The sequence below is a fragment of the Urocitellus parryii genome, chromosome 12, assembly GCF_045843805.1.
Source record: "Urocitellus parryii isolate mUroPar1 chromosome 12, mUroPar1.hap1, whole genome shotgun sequence".
NCBI lineage: Eukaryota > Metazoa > Chordata > Mammalia > Rodentia > Sciuridae > Urocitellus > Urocitellus parryii.
Window position 1 is genome coordinate 8,886,816 of NC_135542.1, and position 23,045 is coordinate 8,909,860.

Consider the following 23,045-nt stretch of genomic DNA (forward strand, 5'->3'; position numbering starts at 1 on the left):
GATAGGTCATGTTCAAACCATAACAGTCATCCTTATCAAAACCCAATTGACCGTAAATATTACGGTTTATTTCTGGACTTATAGTTTTTTCCCTTTATCTATTTATCCTTATGCCAGTAACTACTGTTTTGATTACCATAGCTTGGTAGTAAGTTTTGAAATTGTGAAGTGAACATACTCCTATTTGATTCTTTTTTTTTTCCCCAACATAATTCTGACTGTTCTGTGCCTCTTGAATTTCTGTATGCAGTTTTAGGGTTGGCTTATTAATTTCCGCAAAGAGCCAGGTAGAACTTTAACAGGGACTCTGGTAAATCTTTAGATCACTTTTGTGAGTGATGCCATCTTCATGCTAAGTTCTAATCTATGAGATGAGATGCTCTTCTGTTTTCATTTATATCTTTAATTTCTCTCAGTGATGCTTTGTAGTTTTCATGGTTTGACACTTCTTTTGTTAAATTAATTCCTAAGCTTTAGTTTCTTTAAAAAAAAATCCTACTATAAAATAGAATTGATTTTCTAATCTGGATTCTCCATTGAAAGGGTGCACAGTTGTTTTTTTGTATATATTTTGTGTGATTTTGTTTATCACTCATGAATCGAGAACCTTGCTGAATTCATTCATTAATTCCCATAGTTTTTAAATGGATTTTCTAGATTTCCACATACAACATATTGTCACTGGCAAATAGTCCAGTTTTACTTCTTTCTTTCCATCTGGATCCCTTTTCTTTCACTCTTTTTCCTCACCTAATATCCCTGGCTAGAACCTCCAACAATATTGAACAGAGATAGCTAGAACAGACATTCTCAATTCGTTCTGCTCTCGAGCAAAAGCATCCATATTCATTCACAGTTAAATGTGAGGATGGTGGCCACAGGATTTTGTGTGGGTGAATGTATCAGCTTCAGGAAGTTCCTTTTCATACCTAGTTTGTTGAACTTTTTTTTCTGGTGGTGGTGGTTGAGTGTTTTATCATCAAGGGGTGTTAAATGTTGTCAAATATCTTTTCTGCTTTTTTACAATCATGATTTTTATCCTTTATTCTGTTGGTGTGGTGTATCACATTTAATTTTTGAATGTTAAACCAACCTTGTGCTTATGAGATAAATTTCCTTTGGTCAGCTTACATAGTACTTTTTATATATTTCTAGATTTGGTTTGCTACCATTTTGTTAAGGATTTTTGCATCTAATCAATATAGTTTTCTTAGAATGTCTTTGTCTGATTTGATATCAGAGTAATATTGGCCTCATAGAATAAGTTGGGAAATACTCTTTTCTATATTTGGAAGAGATTATAAAGAGTGGATATTAATTATTTTATAAATATTTGGTTCAATTCACTGGTGAAAGCCATCTGGGCCCAGGCTTGTCTTTGTAGGTAATTTTGTTTTTGTTTTTTACTTTTTTACTGTTTGATTTTTTAAAATGGCATTGCTGTCTCCTTGTGGCCTCTGTGTCCTTGAGTAACATTTTGCACTTCCAGCTGAGTTTGCCACTGAAGTGTTTTTGAACAGCTTTTAACTATCTTTTTGGATTTACATCAGGTGTATTTAGCTTACTGAGAAAAAGAATCAGTCAGTGGTTTTGTAATTCTATCTGAAAGGACAAACCTTTTCACACTGTACATATTTAAATGAATTGCGTTGTTTGAAATGGCAAGTACATGGCTTGGCTGTTTACTCAGAATATTATTTTGGGATGTTAAAATTATTCTTATAGGGGCTTAGTTTATACAGAGTAGACATGGCCTATAATTTAGTTCAATCACCTAGTTACAAGTCTAGGGTTACTTTACTTGTCACATAGGTAAATTAAGTGCCATTGTGTTTAGATTAAATCATTAGTTATTTTATATATTTTAGAAACCCCCTTTTTCCATACTGCTTATCTAATTGCCAAAATAACAAGGGCCAAAACCACTTATGAAATGTATTTAGACAAAAATATTTAAGATTTAGAACAAATCATTTCATATATTAAAATGGTCTTGAATATTTTTCATTAAAAGGTGTTGACTACCTTACGTTGGTGACTTCATCTAGAGAATCCTTTTAATGCTATATAGAGAAATCTAAAAGGATCCTCCTTTTAGAGAAATCTAAAAGGATCATGTGAGTACATGATCATTCAATCAAGTAGAAACAAATTTTTGATAATATATTTAGTTCTGGTCCTCAAAATATGAAATTGTCCTCCAAAGAAGAGATACTTAACATCACTAGATAAATGTGCATGGTGACAATTAGTCTGTATTTTTAAAATACATGTACATTTGGTGAAGATACTGATATCATTTTGTCATTGTTCAATAAAATTTTCTCATAGTTTTAGCTAAGTAATGAATTAATACAAAAAAACCTGGTGCTCCTTTAGAATATATATCTTTTCTAAAATGAAATTGAATTTTTTTATGAAGAATATTGAATGCAGAAGTTGTAAAAGTTTGTTATTAAATTTTTTTCTATTTTTTTGGTTTATTTTGCTTTGTTTTGATAAATTTATTGTAGCTGAAGTGATGGTGTTGAAAGCTGCAGTACCTGGGAATAGATGATTCTGTGTCACTAACTAGCTTTGTAATGTTAAGCATATTCACAGCTTTCTGTCACTTGATTTTCTAATCTCTGAAATAATACCTGATTGCCTGCCCCGAAATAAAACCAAGGAGCATGAGATTAATGCAATGTGTTATTGTTTTCATTGCTATCAGTATTAATAAATACAATCTACCATAACTGGAGTCATTCACTGTTTTCTCTAATTGTCTTTGTCACACGAATCCTCCATGCCACCTGAGACTGAATGTTGGGAGAATCATCTGAAATACTGTTGAGCGTATTGATTTATCATGGTTGATTTAAAGGTTAGGTTGATACTGTGTCTCACCTCCTTTGGTATCTGGACGCTCATATGGAAGTGAGTGTTCGCCATTTTCGTTGACACTGGGTTACCATTCTGCTGCACTAGACTTTGCTGCAAGTGATTGATTGGCCTTACTGAGTCTCACTTTTTATATCAGTTAACTTTTTTGGCATTTTATTAATTTTAGCAGATTCCCTTTAGCATCTGAGTAGATATAAAAGTAGACAGTGGCAACCAACTCTTGCCAGAGCATTTTTTAATTATCTGCCCATTGTGGTTTTTATTTATGTTTCTGGAATTATATTTGTAAAAAGAGCTTGACTGTATATGTAAGCTGAAAGAGAGAAAATATAACTGATGGATCTTATGTAGTATTTCCATGTTAAAAATGCTTAGTTATTTATGATAACTAATTTTTAAACAGTTTTAAGCTCCCATTGCAATTACTGTTACAGTGCTTTCATATAATGTTTGACTTTTTTATATAATTTTTTTATTTATTTATGACAGCAGATGCCTTACAATTCTTATTACATATATAGAGCATAATTTTTTATATCTCTTGTTGTATACACAGTATATTAATGTTTGTTTTTTAATATATAAATTAAAAATAGGTACCATCAGTTTTCTCTTACTCAGTATGATCAGGAAATTAGATATTTCACCAAGTGAGTTTTCTAGACAAGAGGAAATTATTTTTAGTTATTATTTGTAATGAAATCTACCACCACATACTGAAAATTTTCTGTGTGTGTGTGTGTGTGTGTGTGTGTGTGTGTGTGTGTGAGAGAGAGAGAGAGAGAGAGAGAGAGAGAGAGAGAGAGAGATGCTATCAAGGAGCCACGTTTAATCTTTATAAAAATGTTATGAGGTGGGTTTTGTCATTGTTCTTAGTTGTTGAAGACAGCAAAGCTGTATAAGATCTTTCTGTAGCCTAAGAATGTATTCTTTCCACACTTTGAAAGATTAAGTTTTGGGATAATATTTTCCAAAATAAATTGGTACTCTCCCTAACCTTTTTTTGGTAGAGTTTGGTGGCTGTAATTTAACTCTATAGCGCCTTCTGAGTTTCCTTTTCAGTGTGGTTGTTAACCCCTGACTGGCTCAGAGTACATGTTTGCCCTGTACTCTCTTCCTGATTCCTGTCAGGATGTCATGTGTCTGTGTGTCTGCCTCTAGCTGCTCTCACCTGCCTGCCAACCTCCTGGCATAACTAAACTTGTTAGATATGTGAATTAAAACTAAGAGTCATTAGCTGTCATTGAGGACCTGTACTTCCTTCCTAAGTAAAATCCGTGAATTCATGTCAGCTATTTTAGCTCCTCATTGGACTTTCTCTTTGATTTCTAGGTTTTACAACTTTATTTCAGAGGATTGAGTTTGAATAGAAATTTGGCCTCACCAAATAATTTGTATGTGAATATTATACCCAGTTAATCCTACATGCTAATGTTTCCTTAATTTAATAAAGCATTCTAAAGTATAGAGTTGTGGATTGGTGAAGCAAAAAGAAATATAGTGGTTACAGTTTTGGTACAAAATTAATTCTGTGTGTCACTGTTGTACTTAAAGTTACATCATCTAGAAGACTTATTATTATTACCAAGGCTACAGTACTGTGTGTTTGCTGAAATGTTTATAGAATTACTTTGCTATAGTTAATGCTCAATCTTTTTGTTACATTTATGTGAAAAAAAATTGTAGTTGGTATGATAGATAATTAAAAGGAAATTAGTCATTGGCAGGAATGGGTGTTCTCTTATTTCAAAATAGTAGTTTCATTTCTGCCTAACTTTTAAAATCATACTGAAAAGAAACAAATTGCTATTGGTCTTACCCACTAACAACTAAGATGGTGGCATGCTGAAAGTACTTTAAATGTGTGGTAATGTATTGAAAATAGACAAATTAATGCTATGGTTCGCAATTCCTGTTCTGTAAACCTTTCACAGGTTACCAAACATTGATCGGTGTGTAAAAAATATTTTTGGCTATAACAGTATTCATCATTGTTAAGAGGAATCTGTCAGATGGAACATTGAACTGAATGGATTTTGTTAAGCAGTGGAAAGTGGTTAAAATGAAGAATCTGTAAAGAGCTAAGTCCATGAGTGCAGAACAGGAAAGACAGAAGCAGTTTTCCTTCTTGATCCCCAGGTAAAAAGATGGTCAAGTGAGGTGCAGCCAGGGCCTATGGAACTTTGTGGAGATGGGAACACTTTGCTGCACTAGAGCAGACACAGAGTAACAGTTGACTGACAGTTTGTTTAATGAATCTCTTAATTTTTCATGTGTATAAAAAATTATTTTACTCAGAATCATGCTGTAAACACAGAAAAGTTGAGGGCCACTGATATTTACACTTTCCTTTTTGAATTAAGCATGTAGTAGTTATAACTTTTTAGTTGGAGACATTTCACTTATATTACATCCTATGAATACAGATCTGCACTTGCATTTAGTAATGACTATTTGGGAATTAAAAGTTAAGTTCTACATTACTATTAAAATTTCAGGGAAAAAGCCAGCAAATTGATATATAACACTGCTGAAGTCTACCAATTACTTTTTAATTGGTATTATAGACCTCATTCTGAAACCAGAATGTTTTATTCTCCTAAGTGTGAATATGCCGTATGAAGTTTCTCTAATTGATTTGCTGTGCCCATTCCATTTGATGTATCATTTTTCACAATATTTCATAATTTGTGCTCACTTCTAATGAACAGAGTCGTTAGGACAGGCATGTCTAAGTACAACTGACAGCTAACATTAGGTGCCAGATGCAGTTTATAAAGCTATGTAGAACTGTAGAGAACAGTTTAAATAAATTAGCACCTGTACATTAGTCTCACTTGCTGGTAATTTATAAGCGAATCAGTAGAGATGACATTTAGGTAAGTCATTGATCAAGTTAACAGCTGCAAACCCACTGCCCAGCTGGGATATCTAATTAATAGAGATTGCATTCCTGACCCAGTGCTTCTCTTGGGTTGAGCCTACAGTCCTTTTATACTTTGACTTCATCCTAAGAATATAGTCAAATACTTTGCCTTCATTTTAAAAAACTCTTAAATTATCAGTATTCCGATTAAAACCTAAACAGCAAAAAATAACAGCAGCAACAGAAAGCACAAGCATGTTTACTAGCAAGTTTAGCTTTATTCCATTACTTAGATTAATTTTTAAAGCTTTATATTTAATAGCATCTTTTTAAAAATATTTGTTTTTTAGGTATAGATGGACACACTACCTTTATTTAATTCATTTTTTTTTTTTAATGTGGTGCTGAGGATCAAACCCAGGGCTCCGCCCGTGCTTCTCGAGCGCTCCACCACTGAGCCATAAGCCCAGCCCCTTAGCATCTTTTTTTAAATGTTTTTTAGTTGTAGGTAGACACAATATCTCCATTTTATTTTTATGTGGTGCTGAAGATCAAACCCAGTTCCCCACTTGTGCTAGGCGAGCATTCTACCACAGAGCCACAACCCCAGCCCATTTTAGATGAAATTTTTAAAACTTATATTTCTTTCTTTTTTGTCAGCAGTGTTTTAAGCATACTTGTCATACTTAACATTAAATATATATTCCATTTTTTTTTTAAGAAGAAGGAGGAGGAGAAGGAGAAGAAATTTTTATTTGTTTGAAGAAGGAGGAGGAGGAGGGGGAAAGGGAGGGGGAAGGGGAGAAGAAATTTCTATTTATTTATTTATTTATTTTTTGTGGCCAACTGGCCATTGAAATGAAACCATACGTGTGACACTTTCTCAAAATGAGACATTAATTGAGAAAACCTAAGGGCTTTGCCAAGTAAATTCCATACAAATTTTAAAACTTAGTATAAGAAATGCTAAGCTAGAACTTATTCCAGTTCCTTAGATTTTCTTGGGATATAACTTAAAATTAAAAGATTAAGGAATCAACAGCCTTAAATCAGGGAATAGGACAGTGGTTTGGGTACCTTTTCAGGTACTCGGACCTGAGTTTTGATGGTGTTTGAACACCAGTGTGTGTATGAATCCACTCCAAAGTTATGGTTCTTATCCTGAGAAAACATTTCTTGAAACACAGTTGTTAAGTCTTTAAACAAAGACTTTTTGGCTAGCAGTCTTGTTTCAAAGCTTCTTGAAGAGTCATTTAAATGAGTCTTAACACAAGCACTTTTTTTTTAAATTTAGTGCTTCCTATTTCTCAGTAAGTAATAATTTTTCATGTCGGTTGTTTAGAAGGGAAAGAGCCCTTATTTCAGGTAATTGTGAAATTTCTATTAGTTCTCTCATTGTTGGCAAGTTTGGTCCACAATTTGAAAGCGAAATGCCAGTATTTCTCTAGTTCTAAAATACTTGAGGGACAAGGCCACTTGCTGCTGGTGAGTGCCTACACACAGTGGGAACTCAAGAACATTAACTCTGGACAGAGAGCTTCACATCCACAGAGAATAGTTTTCTCACCACCTTCCTCCTGTGGTTTTCTGGTTGGCTAAATTTCACCTATCAAAATATTTAAACTTGGCATTCTTTATCATGCCATTATGGATGCTTCAAGAAAACTGCTCAAAAGGAATGAAGTATTCCAACACTTCTTTGCTTTCATGTTTCTCATTTTCTTTTCTTGTCCTTCTGAACCTTTCCCAACCAAATCTTTGCCCTAAGTTTTTTTTTGTGAAATAACCTACTCCCATCCATTTTTGTTACTTGTTCTTTATCATAATTACCTTATTGAATAAGGTGGTGAGTTTGGTGTGAATTTTATAGGTTAATCTTAATGTTTTTCTGTTGAAGTAAGGAAGTGCATTTCTAGTTACTGTGTAAGATGTTCTCTTCAATGAAGTGTTTTCTTAAGTGGAATAAAAACTGTCGCGTTGAAGAATAAGAATGAAATTGTCTACCATCTGCAGGGAGAGCTTGGGGAAGTCCCTGGAGCTGGTGGTTTTTGAGAGAAACTGATTAAAGAAACCAAGACCATCAGTGGAGGTGGAGGTGGAGGTAGAGAGGGAAATTTAAATACTATATTTGGAAGGACTTGAGCAAATACCTTTCTACTAAAATAAACATCAAGCCTAATAGACCAGCTGAGAGGCCAGCAAAACTAACATATAAGGATGTGTGCCACTGAACTGGTTTCCCCTAGCCTGGCTATAATTAGGTCTCTTGTCATCCTGGTTAGGAAGGCAAAATCCTAATATTTATTGTAGGGTAAGAAGGTAAATTGAGGGGCTAGGGCTGTGGCTTAGCGATAGAGCACTTGCCTGGCATGTGTGAGGCACTGGTTTCGATTCCCAGCACCACATATAAATAAATAGATAGATAGATAGATAGATAGATAGATAGATAGATAGATAAATAGACAAGTAAATAGACAAATAAATAGATAAATAAATAGAATCAGTCAACAACTAAAGAAATATTAAAAAGAAAAAAGGCAAATTGAGAGGAAAACTTAACAGTCTAGAACTTTGTGGTTGTCATTAGCTATGTGCGATTATTTTAATTATGATTTATTATTAAATTGAAATTTTATTATTTCAATTATACTGGCCATATATGTGCACAGTAAGCCACATGGGCTACTGGCTATCATTGTACAGCACATGTTCATCACCAGAGAAAGTTCTGTTGGACTCTGTTGGCTAGAATGTTGCTCCTTCATTTTTTCCCAAATAAGAATTTGTATTTTTGTCTTGTATTATTTAAGAGAAATAGAATACTTGGAAGTATAAGCAATATTGGTCTACTGTTTTGTTTTTATATTATCTTTCATTGAAACAATCCAAAATATCTGAAGAGTAGTTTCGAAAACATTTCACAATACTATAAAGGAGTAAATAGAAATTTTAAAATTGATAAAACTTTAAATAATGCTAAGGCAGTTGACAGTTGGAAATTGGAGCTTGGGAAATAGATTTGGCCTCTATCTGCTTGAGAGAAAGAGACTCAAAGATGGAACTCTGGGGGAACCAGTAATTGTGAGACCAGAGTTCTGTTTAGAAGAGATTAAGAAAGAGTTTTCAGGCAGGTAGGTGGGAAATGCGACTGCAAGGGAGAGAGGAGACAGAAACCTCACATGAAGAGACCTGAAAGTAGGTTGTGGGGTTTGAAAGAGGCCTTGGTGACCATGAGAAACCAGTTGCTGGACTGGAGTTAGTGTGAGGCTAAATTGAAGTCTGTGGATAAAGGGGTAGTTCAGGGAGTGGGTGGATGCTCCTAAGAATAGAAATATTAGATGACTTGTTCACATGAACGTTATTTGAGGTCACTGACAAATATGGCAGCCATAGGTACTGAAAGGACCAAATGGGAGCATTAGCCCTTTGTAATTGAAGTAAGTAATGCAGAAATTGAAGGCCAGGGCAGCTTGGGGAGAGGATGGCATGGCCAGATGGTGTGGGCCTTCAAAGAGGATGGTGCTGGCTGACATGGCAGAGTCATATGTGAGCACAGAGAAGTAACTGAGGTCCCAGGCTTGACAGGTGAGGCTGCTTTTGATCTAGGTCTGCAAAGACAAATGTGACTGTATAAAACGAGAAGGAGAATGATGGTGTGCTAGGTGTCTAGAAAGGAAGAACTGGCTGATTAAAAAGGAATGAGAGTATCACTCAAACAGGTAACTGAGGCCCCTCTTTTGTACCCTCTTTTGTACCCTCTTGTGTAGCCTGGATATGGTTCTGTCATAAGTCCTATGTATTTTATTATGCCATAATATTGTATGTATTATATTACAGTAAACTCAAACAGAGATTATGTGTATGTCATCTCCAATGGTAGAATGAGGTTGGGAGCCGTATCTTGTTCTAAACTAAACTAGCGGAGCGCCTAGAATTCAGGTGGAGTTAATTTGTTGAATAAAATAATTTCTTTAGGAGTTTTTTTTTTTTAATTTTACTACCAAATAGCTGGATGTCCTTGACATCAGTGAAAAAGTGCATCTATTATCTAAGAAAATTAGATTGATTCCTTGATGAGAGAAGAGCACATTCCAAAATTAAATTTGGGAAGTTCAAGTTTTGGCTTTGCCATTTATTTCAGTGTGATTTTGGACTAACTTTTAAGCTGCTTTTTCATCTGTAGAACAAATCTGTGAATACATGACTTTTATTATATGTCTTAATATGGTGAATAATGTACTTTATGTAAACTAAAAATGCTTGTTTATTAACATTTATCAAAAGCCTGCTTTGTGTTGTGCTTTTATAAATATCTTACTTAATCATTTAGTCCCTATGACAAGCAGATAAATGTTGATCTCCTTATAAACAAAACCACTAGGAGTGGTTGTATTTGAAAACATGGTTATAATAAGACACAATAAAAATTAGATTTTTATTTAATCTTCTCTTATTCACCACTCTTCTGAATTCTGCAGTGTAGTGAAAGTAAAGATTTGCCTATTATAGTTCATAATACTTGGCCTCAAAATATATCTGAAAGCTGTTCAACTCAATATTCACATTCAAAATTCTTTTTGTTCTTTATACATTTACTATTTATTTCAAAAGGGAATTCATCTTTTTGCATTTTAACAACTGTGTTAACAGGGAGTTAAGTGGACCCAGAAGGTAACAAAAATCATCTTTTTATTAAAGTCAGGTAGTGCATTACTTTAGAGTTTGCAGAACTGTGGAATGCACAAAGGAAACAAACGGAAGTAATAGGTCAGTTATGTTAGTATTAGTCCACGCATACACTGAACAAACGGCAGGTGGCATGTTGGAACTCATCTTTCCTATTTTGTACGTTTTGTTATCTGGTTTACAAACAGCTTGTTTATTTTATTTTCCGTTTCTTCATTCCATTTGCTTTCATCCTTGGTTTTTCATTCTTTTTACTGCATTTGTGATTGCTTTTTATCTATCTGTCATATCTAATGCTTTTCCACAGTATTTGATACAATACCTCGTACTGCAGTGTATAATATGGTGAAGGATTTTAAATTAATAAAGATATGTTAATTTACTTTTAGCTTTACTTTTTTTTTTTTTTAAGGCAAAGCCACCTTTCCTGATTCTTTCAGTTGAATTTCAGAATACGTTCAGCAAATTCTTTGTGGTCTTATTTTCATTTTTTAAAAACAGATTGCTGTAAGTCCTCAATATTGTTTGCACTACATAGTTAACATTCGGATTCTACCAATCAGCTTCCTCATGCCTTTTCTGAGAAATGAGAAATTCAACTATGAGAATGAGAAATGAGAAATTCAACTATGGGATGGAATTCTTAAATTTTCATTAAACTCTAGGATTTTAGTCAGTGGTGCCAGTGACAGTTTGATCCTCATTTGAGAATCATTTGGCGTGTCTTACTTGTGATTTTGGTGAGCTTACCATCAGTTGTGCTTAGTCTTCTGTGCAGTATGCTATTCTGATCCAAGCCTTGGAGTCAGCAGCCTTTTGGCCAAGATGCTGACCACCTAGAGCTGCTGTATGAAACTGTGAGAATAAGCTCCGAGACTAGCCCAGAGGTGCTCTAGGCTGGGTTGCCTTTGGGAAGGTCTTGCACATTTTTTAAAATTTTAACATCTTTCCACCTTTCTATTTTGAAACTTTTCAGTGTCTGGGAAATTTTAATATTTCAGTGACTGCAAACATGTAGATGAGCGTGTGCCCTTCACATGGATTTGTCAGTTAACGTTTTGCTGTATTTCCTTTTTCTGTACATGTAAAATTCTTTTTGAGTAATCCATTGAAAATTTCAGATTTAAACTTAACCTGTAAATGCATCAGCATATATTTATAACCCCTAAAGACTTCATCATCTGATAGTAGCATCACATCTCATGTAATCATGACAATTCTGTGATGTTTTATATAGTATATATTTAAATTTCCCCACTTTACCCCTAAAACATCTTTACAGCCGTCTAGTTGTTTTTATAACCTAGACCTCTTGTTTTGTAAAACTGTTCTGCATTCTGGTCTTCCCATTGCTTCTTCTCATGATCAGACTTAGAATGGACAGAGAGTACTGTTTAGACTATGTAAATGGCATCTACTTCTCATTGCATCAGCCCAAGGTTTTTGTGGTCTGTTTATCCCCCTGTTGATGATGGTATGAATGATTTCTTGGTTAATTAAGGTGGTGACCACTCAATCGCTTGTAAAAGTATCTTTTCCCCTTTATAACTAGTAAGTAATCTGTAGGGTGATATTTTGAGTCTTTGTGAATTTTCTATTCCCCAGTAAATTTTCAGCCAGGACTTTAACATCTGATGATCCTTTCCTGAGATGGAAGACTAACTTGAAAGTTTTAAAATGTTGATTTTTCTACTTTTGTCATTCCTTCTACTTTTAGTGTTATTGTTTTATAAAGCAGTTTTCTTCTTCTCCCTGTGTATGTGTGTGCACGCGCGCGCGCATACACACCCGTGCACCCAGACTTAAATGTATAAACACCTACATATCAAATGTGTTACAAGGCATTGTCCTTTTTTTTTTTATTTTTAATGTTCAAATTGTCCCACCTTTGGCCATTGGGAGCCTACTGCAGCTGACTCCTGTGTCCTTTTGAGCACTTTTTTATTTTCTGAACAGGAACATGTCTCATGCTTATTTTGTACCTTGCCATGGGCCTGCAACCAGCCATTTCTGCAAGATTGAGTTCCTTATGCTGGGAAATTATATTTGAGGGGTCATGGTGAATGAGACCTAGAGCCTAGTCTTTGCTATTTGCGTGATCCCTGGGATTTGGAATGATTGCCCTTGAGTATATTACGACAGAAGTTATAGAAGAGCACCTCTAATTTTCCTTTACAAATGAAGGATTTGTGCTCTCATATTCAAGGGGTTAAATTTGAAGCTATTATTTGAAAATTGTCAATAACCAGTATAATAGTTATAATGGGTATATAGTAATTTTTCTAGCCCATTCAAAAAAAATTATGCAACAAGAATGCAAATGGAACTCTAGTCCAATGATTGGTTTATAGTGAGAAATCAATAGCTATTAGTTTTTTTTTTTTTTTTTTTTTTTTTTTTAGTTGTTGATGGACCTTTGATTGATTGATTTATATGTGGTGCTGAGAATCAAACCCAGTACCTCACACGTGCTAGGCAAGTGCTCTACCACTGAGCTATGATCCCAGCCCTCAATAGCTATTATTTATAAGGCCAACTTGTTTTTTTATAACAGTTGTTAACTAACCTTTGTTTGTTACTTTCAGAGAGCTATTGTCTACCTATTTCCAAGTGGTTTGTTTGAGAAGCGAGCCAGGCCAATAATGAAGGTAGTTATCTTAATTTTTAAAAAAATTTAATTTGATTTTTTATGTTACAATAATTATCTAATACACTTTTAATTTATTTTCTAGCATCCTGAACAGATTTTTCCAAAGCAAAGAGGTAAGTTTGCTCAAGAATAAAATTATTTCTTTCTTTATTACACTGTTGGGTAATAAAGAATGTTGGGTAATAAAAAATGTCAGCAGTTATTCACTCATTGTAGAGTAGCCCTTCTTTGCTTTGGTAGTCATGAAAGAGGCTACAACATATTTTATAACTGATAATGAATGGCTGGGGTTTGCAACTTATTTCTTTTTATCGAATCATATTAAAATTAGACCAGGTTAGAGTTTAAGCCTATACTAATGTCACACTAGTTATTTGTATTTTAATATGCCTTTTTGAGGAAAGTGTGATACATATCTCCTAAAAACTCATTTAACTTTTGTTTATATGAAGCCTTTCTAGTTCTTCTCTTTCTCCTTTCTTTCTTTTTCTTTTTTTTTTTCTTTCAGTACTGGGGATAGAACCCAGGGCCTCACGCATGCTAGACAAGCGTACTACCACTGAGCTACATCCCCAACCCCTTTTCTTCATTTGGAAGCACATTTTCACTAAATATATTTTATCTTCCACAGCACTTTAATGGTGTAATTTCATTGCCTTGTCTTGGCATTGTTTCTGATCAACAGTTAGCCATCATTCCTATCATGTCCCCTCTTTTCTGTGGCTTCTTTTAAGATTTTTCTCTTTTAAATCTGTTTAAACAAAAATCTTTAAAGCACAAGAACCTTTAAGGTTGTCTGGGAATTGAATAGTATATTTACTATCCATTAAAAGTCTCTTATCCATCATAGACTGGTGGTGCTTGTTAATTTAAAAGTGAGTATTAATGCTACAAATGACTTCTTTAAAAAACATTCAGAATATCAACACGTTTATTCATCAGTCTCTTGATGTATGTTCCTGGAAGATTTTTTGAGTATGTATGTGTTCCTCTCTGTTCCTTTTGAATATCTGTGCCACTTATGTACCATCACCATTTTTCAATTTTGATTTCCTTAGAATGGAATAAAAGAAAAAACTTCCTAAGAAATCCCAGTGCAGCATATATCTATATTTCCACAATTTTTTCCTTTAAGCCACATTAAAGTCCAACACAACACTTTTTTTCAACTTGCGGTTGAGTCTTTCTAAAGCGTTCAACTAGTTTTCACAGAAGCAGCTACTATATTTTCAGTTTGTACTCATAGTTTGTCTGTTTATGTAATATTTAATTCATGTACAGTAATTATAGAAATAAGTGCAGCTGTAATAAATGGTTTGGGGATAAACACAACTGACTCTTAGTAAGCATGTAACTCCACAGCAGAAATGTGTGGAGGTAACAGAGAAGGGCCTGGGAGCCACCCGCTGAGTGCGCAATTCCAAGGCAGCATTAGTCGATATGTTTAGTGTTAATTAAACGGAAGTTGGTAAGAGAGGAGGCATTTCTATAGAAAATTTGTTTTACATTATGTTTCTGCTAAGTCTTACATCTTCAGAACTAGGCTTTCTGTTCTGCTTTACTTCACTCTTTGAAATTGCTTTACTTTCATCCTTTTTACAAATATTCCAAATCTTTTTATAAATGTTCTGTCTTTCCTATTCAATTCTCAAACATGATTGATTATATATAGTATCAATTTAATAATCTCTTTTGAGGAAATAAATGAAGGCTATAGTAAAAGCATCCACCAATTTTAAAGGTACAGCTCAGTTTTATAATATAACCTTATGCACAAGGCATAGTAATTTACACCCAGTGGCTTTTCCATAAATGTCTGTAAAAGTGATTTCCCCTGCCTCTTTTTTTTTTTTTTTAACTGGCTCCTCAATTTTTCAACCTCTCAGGCTCCCCACCAATGCCTCTTCTTTGTTCTCCATACCTCTACTGGTTGTGTCTTTCCTAATACATCTCTCCTCCTGAATTTCCTTTGTTCCTTCAAATCGTATCAGCTTTTCAGTATTAGAAGTTCATTGTTACTGGCAGCTGGAATGTAACAACTGAAACTTCTGTGTATCCTTTCAAGGCACCCATGTGTTATTTTGAAAATACATCAGAGCTAGTAGGATTATTTTGCATTTCAGTTAACTGTATTTAAGCAGTACTTCTTTAGGATTAGCGAGGTAGTTTGATGCTTACCCCCCTACCTCCTTATTTTGTTATACTTTGTAAATATAGGTGAAACTGATTTTTGTGTGTGTGTGTGTGTAGTTTAAAAAAATAACTGAACTTTAGATTTGGATAGATAATAGCACTTACAGTGTACTACCTCTTCCCTTATTAAAAAACAGAAACTTCTGGATGAAGTTAGCATAGAAATTCTGCTTAACAAGTGCTAAGAATATTGGGAAAATGAAGATGTATAACAGGTTGATGGCAGAACTTAATATTAGACAATATGGTATTCAAAGAGGGTGAGGAGTGGTTTATTGAGACAAGAATGTTAATTTATATTGTTAAAAACCTATTATCCATTAAGTAGATTTGACGACCATGAACATTTTTGCACCAAACATTTAACACTGAAATGTTGTAAAGCAAAAGCTGTTAACTAAGGCTATAAAGAATTTGAAAACATAGCATGATTTTATAGCTACAGATAGAAATACAAAGAATACTTTTTCTATGCAGATGTCTATGAAATATTAATAGAATTCTAATGTATTGGGTCATAGGAAACTAACAAAATCCAAAAAGTAGAAATCGTATCAGTTAGATTTTTTTGACTTAAAAATCAATAAAACTGAATCGCTGTTGGGTTAGACCGAATGAAAATTGAAATTATAGACTATTTAGGAATACATGACAATGAGAATTGTTCCTGTCCAATCCTATGGGATGTAGACTTTATCATGCAGGACAATCATATATTATTAGTAATTAAGAGAGACTGAAAATAAATGAACTAAGTATTCAATTCAGGAAGCCAATAAGAGAAAAACTAAATGGGTGAACATAATGAAGAAATTTAAAAGAAGATTTGTAATAAATAAAACCAAATAGTTCTTTGAAAAAAATCAATAAAATCAACCAATTACTGGCAAATCTGAACAGGAAAGAAACAAAACATAAGAGAACAATATTTTTTGTTGTTGCAGTGCTGGGAATTAAACCCAGGGCTTCATGCATGCTAGGCAAATGCTGTACCACTGAGCTATATCTCCAGGCCAGTATTAAAAATTTTAAGTAATAACATTCAGGGGATATTTTTTAAAATATAAGATTGTTATAAGTAACTTCTTATAACGTCTAGTTATATGAAAAAATCTTCTAAATAATAGCAATAGCTAGTAGCATTTACTGAAATTTAGAGTAAGCCAGGCATAGTTTGAATTAACTCAAAGCCTTGACAGCAGTTTTATAAACACATAATATTATTTCCCTACTTTTTAGATGTAGAAATTAAAATACATTAAATGAACTTCCCAAGGACACAAAATCAGGAAGTGGCCTACTTGTAGGTAGGCCCAGGTGGTGGTGACTCCAGGACTCCAGGGTATAAATGTGTGATTACTACCCTCCTCCACTCAGGTGGCCTGGAGAGTAGTATAATTGCTACAGTTGCCTTAATCAGGAAGATGCTGGTGAGACTAAAAGTCAGGAGAAGTCAGAGGTCATCAGAAGTCTAATAGAAGAAGTAGAGGCTCTGAAGATCTCATTGGAGAGTTCTACCATACCTCAAAGGAGCGGGCAGCTTTTTATTGTGTAAATTATTACAGAGCAGGGAAAAAAGCTTCCAAATTCACTTTAAAGTTCACGTAATTATAAATTTGAACACAAATTATATAAAAAGGAAGCTAGATAAAATACCAGAAAACCAAGTAAAGCATTTTACTAATAGAATATACCAAAATATTTTTTCTTAGGAATAGAAGTATAGTTTAACATTAGGAAATTATTAATGTGATTCTCTGTGTTGAGTCAAAGGGAAAATATTTTCATAGAGGAAAAAAGTCTACTGACAAATTAAACTTTTTTTTGTTGTTAAAAAATAATATTTAAAAATAATATTTTTTTTGTTAAAACCAGAAACCTTCTTTGAAAAAGACTGTTGTGAGAAACAGAAACATATCAAATTTTAAAACATATTACTAGATTCCATTACATTCAATAATAAGACAGATAAACCTGTACTTACCTCTGTATCCAATATTCTTTTGGAAGTCTTAACTTCCAAAGTGTGACTTTAAAAAGCACGGATAAAAAGAATCTCAAAGAAATTAGTGAAATCAGTTGTTACTCATATATGCTATGATTGCTCACTGAGAAAACAAAAAAAATAACCTAACATTGATATTAGTATAATATCATTATTGAACCATTAAAATTTTGAATTTTTGTGAAAAAAATTTGATGATGCCCTTTTATAAAAGCATGCCACAATATAAAGGCGTATACTATCTATACTATATAAACATAAAGAGTGAAATGCCTATCATGTGGATTTACATGAGCACCCTGCAAGTTGATGACATCATGGTGGCCAAAATCACACTGAAAGAAATCAGTGTGGAATGGGGTATAATTATGCTCTAGGTAACCTGATGGTCTTATTGATAGCAAATTAATTGCCCTCTTTCTCTGACTTTATGTATTTTGGCACACCCACATAATGCCCACCTGACAAAACCCTGGCTGAAGGAAAAGCAACTGAAATTGCTTGGTAGATGTTGCAATAATACAAGCCAGTGTGCCTCTGACCTCATCAGGAGAGCTGGGGTGCTTTGAAGATGATCCCTACTCCTCTGAAGCAATTGCAGTTAAAGTATTTTTACAATGGTTTGCCATTAGGGTGTTCATTCAGATAATGTTTTCCTAATAAAGATTACAGACTTTAACCACTTTTTAAACCTTTAAAATATTTAAAACAAAATGGAGTATTATTTTCTACATTTTTCTTTACTAATTATTTGGATTTTTCCTTTGATATTGGGAAAGGCAGATACTACAGTATGGAAAATATATTGCTCTAGTGTGAGTGAAAGACTTATTAGTGGGAAGCAAACACATCTCATTTACATATATTTTAAAAATCGAATCCCAGGTATACAAATATATATTTACATATAGACACATTCCTGTGTGTGCCTTTTAATCCATGTAATTGAATGTTAAAAAAATAGATTGTATCCAGAAGATACCTGAGTTGGGTTAAGACTTTAATAAAGTCTTTATGTGCTTTTGGAATTAAGGAATTCAGACTCTAGAACAGAATGAAATAAAGTGGCAAGTAGAAGATAAATATATATCCGTCATTATTTTTGAATGCTATAATATGCCCTTGAGTCACACAAAAAAGCAAAGGGTAAAGAAGATAAATTATCTATTTCGAATGTAAAAATTTATTTTTGATAAAAAAGACACTGGAAAATTTGAAACATGACAGAGACCTGCTATCTAAATTATTCTTTTAAATTAACAACAAGAAGAAAATCTGAGTAGAAAAATTGGCAAAAGAAAACAACTCATAAGAGTAACCAGTAAATATTTTAAAATACCAGAGAACAGAAATAATGTCTTGTAAAACAATAGCAAGAGGCTGTTTTATCACCCAAGAGATTAGAAACTGTAAATATTATGTGTCAACAAAAAATTGGAAACAATCTAAATGTTCATCTTGGAGTGGCTAAATAAATTGTCAGAATCATAGCAGCCATATGTATAGGTTATACAAGGAATGAGATATTAGCACAGGTGAAACATTGAGCTTGAAAAGCAATTGAAAATGGTGTAGTGGAAATTTTTTTTAATAGGCAAATAATACTCTGCTTCATGCATCTGTACATATATAAGTATGTACAGTATCTAGGACAATAAATTCTGTTCTTGCCTCTAGCCAAAGAATTCTAATATTTAATTTTTATAAGAACAGTCAGTGTACTACTTGTGAAATTAAAGTTACCTATTTTGAAATCTATTATTTATTAGATTATCTATTATATATACTTTTATCTGTTATAGATATCTAATGAAAGAAGGCAGTATCAAAAGCAACAATAGGTAAACTAATTACAAGTACAGGTAAAATGTGCAAGATATATGAGATTTATATAAAAAATTATAAAGCAGTTAAAGATCATATATAAAAACCTGGATAGTTGGGAAAAATGTTACATGTTCTGAAGGGAAAGCAGTATTCCAAAGTTCCTACTTTCAGATTAACAAATTACCAGACAAAGTCTTGGATGGATTTTGGGGAAACTTTTCAAGTTTAAAGGCACAAGAAGCAGTGAACAGTGTTTGATGAGAAAAGTGAAGGGAGTTCACTCCATCTGGTGTCAAAACGTAGTGAAAAAATGATGACTAAAATGGTGGTCGTGGCACAGAACAGATGAACCAGTAAGATGGTAGAATAGTGAGCCCCAGAGTATGTTTATGCCAGATTGTAAATTCTAAGATATATTTTTTGAATTATAATGGTTCTGACCACAGGATGCAGTTTTCAATTAATGTAAGCTCTGACACATGCTGCAATTTAACATTTTTCTTTTTCTTTGCAGTATATAAAACCATATGATGAGTTGTCTTAAAATATGTGACAACTTGTGTTCAATGAAATTAAGTATGTGTGTATATACGCACCCATGTGTATTGTGAAATCAAGTGTGTGTGCTTACATGCTCCCATATACACACATGATGAAGTCCAACTCAAATGTCTGCCCAGGCTTAGCAGTAGAATGTTGTATAATGTTGTCTTTTTTTTGTCACTTTCTGGCTTATAACAGTACACTGAAAATCCATTGCATAATAAAGGTACAGATATTAGAAAACATGTAGGATTTCATGAGATCTATAAAATGATGTTGGAAAAGTATTTAAATTATCCATAAGACTTTGACAAATAAGAATTACGTTTTTAACTTTCAATGTAAATACTCGGTTGACTTTTTTTTCCCACTATTCATTATGACATTTTGGTTACTCAATTTTAGATGAATTTACTTAAAGTGGTCAGTCTAATATTAATCATACTTAGAAAAGAAAGATCCTACATGTTACAGGTACTATTTCAGCAGAAAAGTGTATACTGTCCAAAAAACTGTACAGGGATAAAGGACTCTTTAATAGACAAAATAATACTTGGCTTTCTTGTTTCAAAAACATAAATTTCAAATAGATCAAATATCTGAATGTGAAATCAAACAAAAAATCCAGAGGAAAATTGTTTAGAGAGTCCAAAGCCTCTTGCAGCATGCAGGGAGCGAGGAAGCCAAGATATTACAGTGGCTTCTAGCCCTCCAAAAGTCCACTGGATGTATCAGTAGATACTCAGTGAATCCGTGGTAATAAAACGTCATAATAAAGGAGGCAGTTAGGGCAGAAGCATCTGGAGAGGTACCTTATGGGATCAATAATGAACAAAATAGCCAAGAAACACTGCCAAAGAGAAAAATCAACAAATTTTGTTTGGTGGTTAGTAGATATGAATGACTATCTGCATTGCAAAAGGAATTAAACTTAATTCCTTCTGTTGTAGATATTTCAAATTCTCAGAGGTGGATAAGCATGGGGTTCGAATAAATGATGTGCCACAGAAATTAAGTTATTTAGTTTTTAATTTGTTATATGAATGCTCATTTCAAATTCTATGAATATACTGCATTATTATCTATCGGTTTTCCTTTTGAAGAAAGCAGGAGGGCATTGTATTCTGTTTTGTTTTTGCAGTGTTGGTCCTTTTCTAGGGCCTTGTGCATGCTAGGCAAAACGCTCTACCACTGAACTACTTCCCTAGCCAAACCTACAATTTGTTGTTGTTGTTGTTGTTCTAACAGATGATTATGATTTGGGCTATTGTTGATTGTGTTTTTATTTAAAAGAAATTACAGATATTTTCATGGTGAAATATTTTATCAAATATAAGCATAGTTTTGTTAATAAAATGAAATATTAAATACTCTAAGCATTTGCATAATAAGTATGCTAAATATATGAATTCTAAATTCTAATAATATGTTAGTTATTTTAAAAGTTAATCAGAATTATAAATCTGTCTTCTAATTGCAATTAAATATCAGCTGTGTGGTCAGTATCTGTGTGTATTTTAATTTGTTTTCATCTGGCTTTTACTTAGCAATCCAATGGGGAGAAGATGGTCGTCCATTTCATTTTCTCTTCTATACTGGCAAACAGTCATATTATTCATTAATGCATGTAAGTATATTTTATTTATGACAAGTAATATGAACTGTAGGCTACAAAACTAATTATAGTAGAGGTATCTCAGTTTCAGAACATACCTAGTACTTCATAATGGACAAAAATAAGACTTCTGGAGGCAAGATAGTATACTGATGAAAGATTTGACATTATTTGACTTTTGTTAAAGGTATGCTTTATAAAACATATCAGAATGGTTTGTCCTTAAAATGCAGAAATATTCAACTTAATATTAGTGCCCATGTGTGCCTTGCTGATAAGGTGAGAGGACAGTGCCAGCAGGGACCACAAGGCATCTACCTTGAGTCAGTTATCTTCTGCTTTGTTTCTGTTATTCTTTAAAATTTTTGCGTCTTATACTTTAATACGGTGTCTTGAGTCAAGATTTCTGGTCCTCAAATAACCTAAGAAATGCTTTTATTATACTTTAACTTCCAACTGCTTTGGAGTGTACTGTGAACAGTTTTTGTTTTGTTTTCCGAGCTGTGTTTGATAGTGTGCAAATTTGGGAGAATTCCCCAGAATGACCAAATGCCAATATCCGGTTTTAGACAGCAGTATCTTTTCTATTTTTAAAACATGATATCGAATTCTACTTTACCCATTATATGATTTTTTAAAAAATTACAGAAATATTTATGGGGTTTCCCACATCCACAGTAAGATCTCAGTGGCTTGAATGAATGCACACATTTACTCTGCTTTTTAGACTTATCTGGTGTTTATTTGTGCTCCACAAACCCAAAGGACAAAATTCCCACTTGTCAGGTACATTTATTTCTTGGGGAAATAAAAGAAAACCTTCTTTTCGCTTTTTGTTGACCTTGGGCAAATGAGCTTCTTGCCCTGGCAGAAATGAAATGAATGATAAATGTAGAGTGTGTCTTTGCTGAGTAATGGAGCTGTGGCTCTGGCTTCCACTGAGGTTCTCTCCCGCACAGCCTGAGGCTGCCCGAGGACCCCTGCTGTTCATTTAAATAGGTATGTCAAATCTGCCTCCAAACGCTGCTGGTTTGATCTGTGGTAATATTTGTGAAGGTTCCATATGGACTTGAGCCCCCTGCAGTGCTAAGAAATAATGTACAACGCTTCATGGTGCAGACGCAAATTTTCTCTGAAAAGGGATGCAATGCTGCGTTTTAGCTGTCGGAGGGGATGATGGAGCTGACGCGCTAGGCCTGTCAACTTGTTACACGGATGGGTTGCACGCAGCGAAGCTGTGGAAAATCTGTGCCTTTTAACTTTTCTACTTAATCACGGTTGTAGCATTGCCTTTAGACTGTATGCTACATTAATTCTCTTCCTGCCTTCTGCCTTTCATCCCAAGTTTCACGGAAAAAAGTAAAGCATGCAGGTCTTATAGAGGAGCCTTATCAAACAGCTGTCATCTGACAAGCCATTTGCATTTGTTTTGGCTGAAACTGAGCAACCCAAGGGCGAGATATTTTGCTGCATTCCATCATAATGAAGAAATTACACATTGTATAAGAGGTCTGACTTTATTTTTAGTTGCTTATGTGCTTTAAAAGGTACTGCTACAGAAATGGATCGGTTTTTCAGTGGATAGAATCTTACTGAACTCTGAATAAAATGTCAAATTACATCTGACTGATAAATATTCCTTCTTTCTGAGTAATATAGGTTGTGTTACAAATGGCAGAATACTTTAAGCCTTTATGTTTCAGTTCAACTCAGGAATTCCTAGATGTTTGCCAATATCTTTAGTATCATGGCTGGCAAATGTCATTAATTACAA

General features: G+C 33.7%; 1 protein-coding gene across 2 annotated transcripts in view; it reads left to right on the forward strand.

The window, feature by feature from the left end:
• Nucleotides 1–23,045, forward strand: part of Mrps9 (mitochondrial ribosomal protein S9) — a 57,048-nt gene that overhangs the window by 14,449 nt on the left and 19,554 nt on the right. For both annotated transcript variants that reach the window (XM_026411344.2, XM_026411343.2), the window contains exons 3-5: nucleotides 13,024–13,086; nucleotides 13,171–13,201; nucleotides 21,204–21,283. In XM_026411344.2, the coding sequence (XP_026267129.2) occupies nucleotides 13,024–13,086; nucleotides 13,171–13,201; nucleotides 21,204–21,283 (174 nt within the window). The remainder of the gene's footprint in view (nucleotides 1–13,023; nucleotides 13,087–13,170; nucleotides 13,202–21,203; nucleotides 21,284–23,045) is intronic.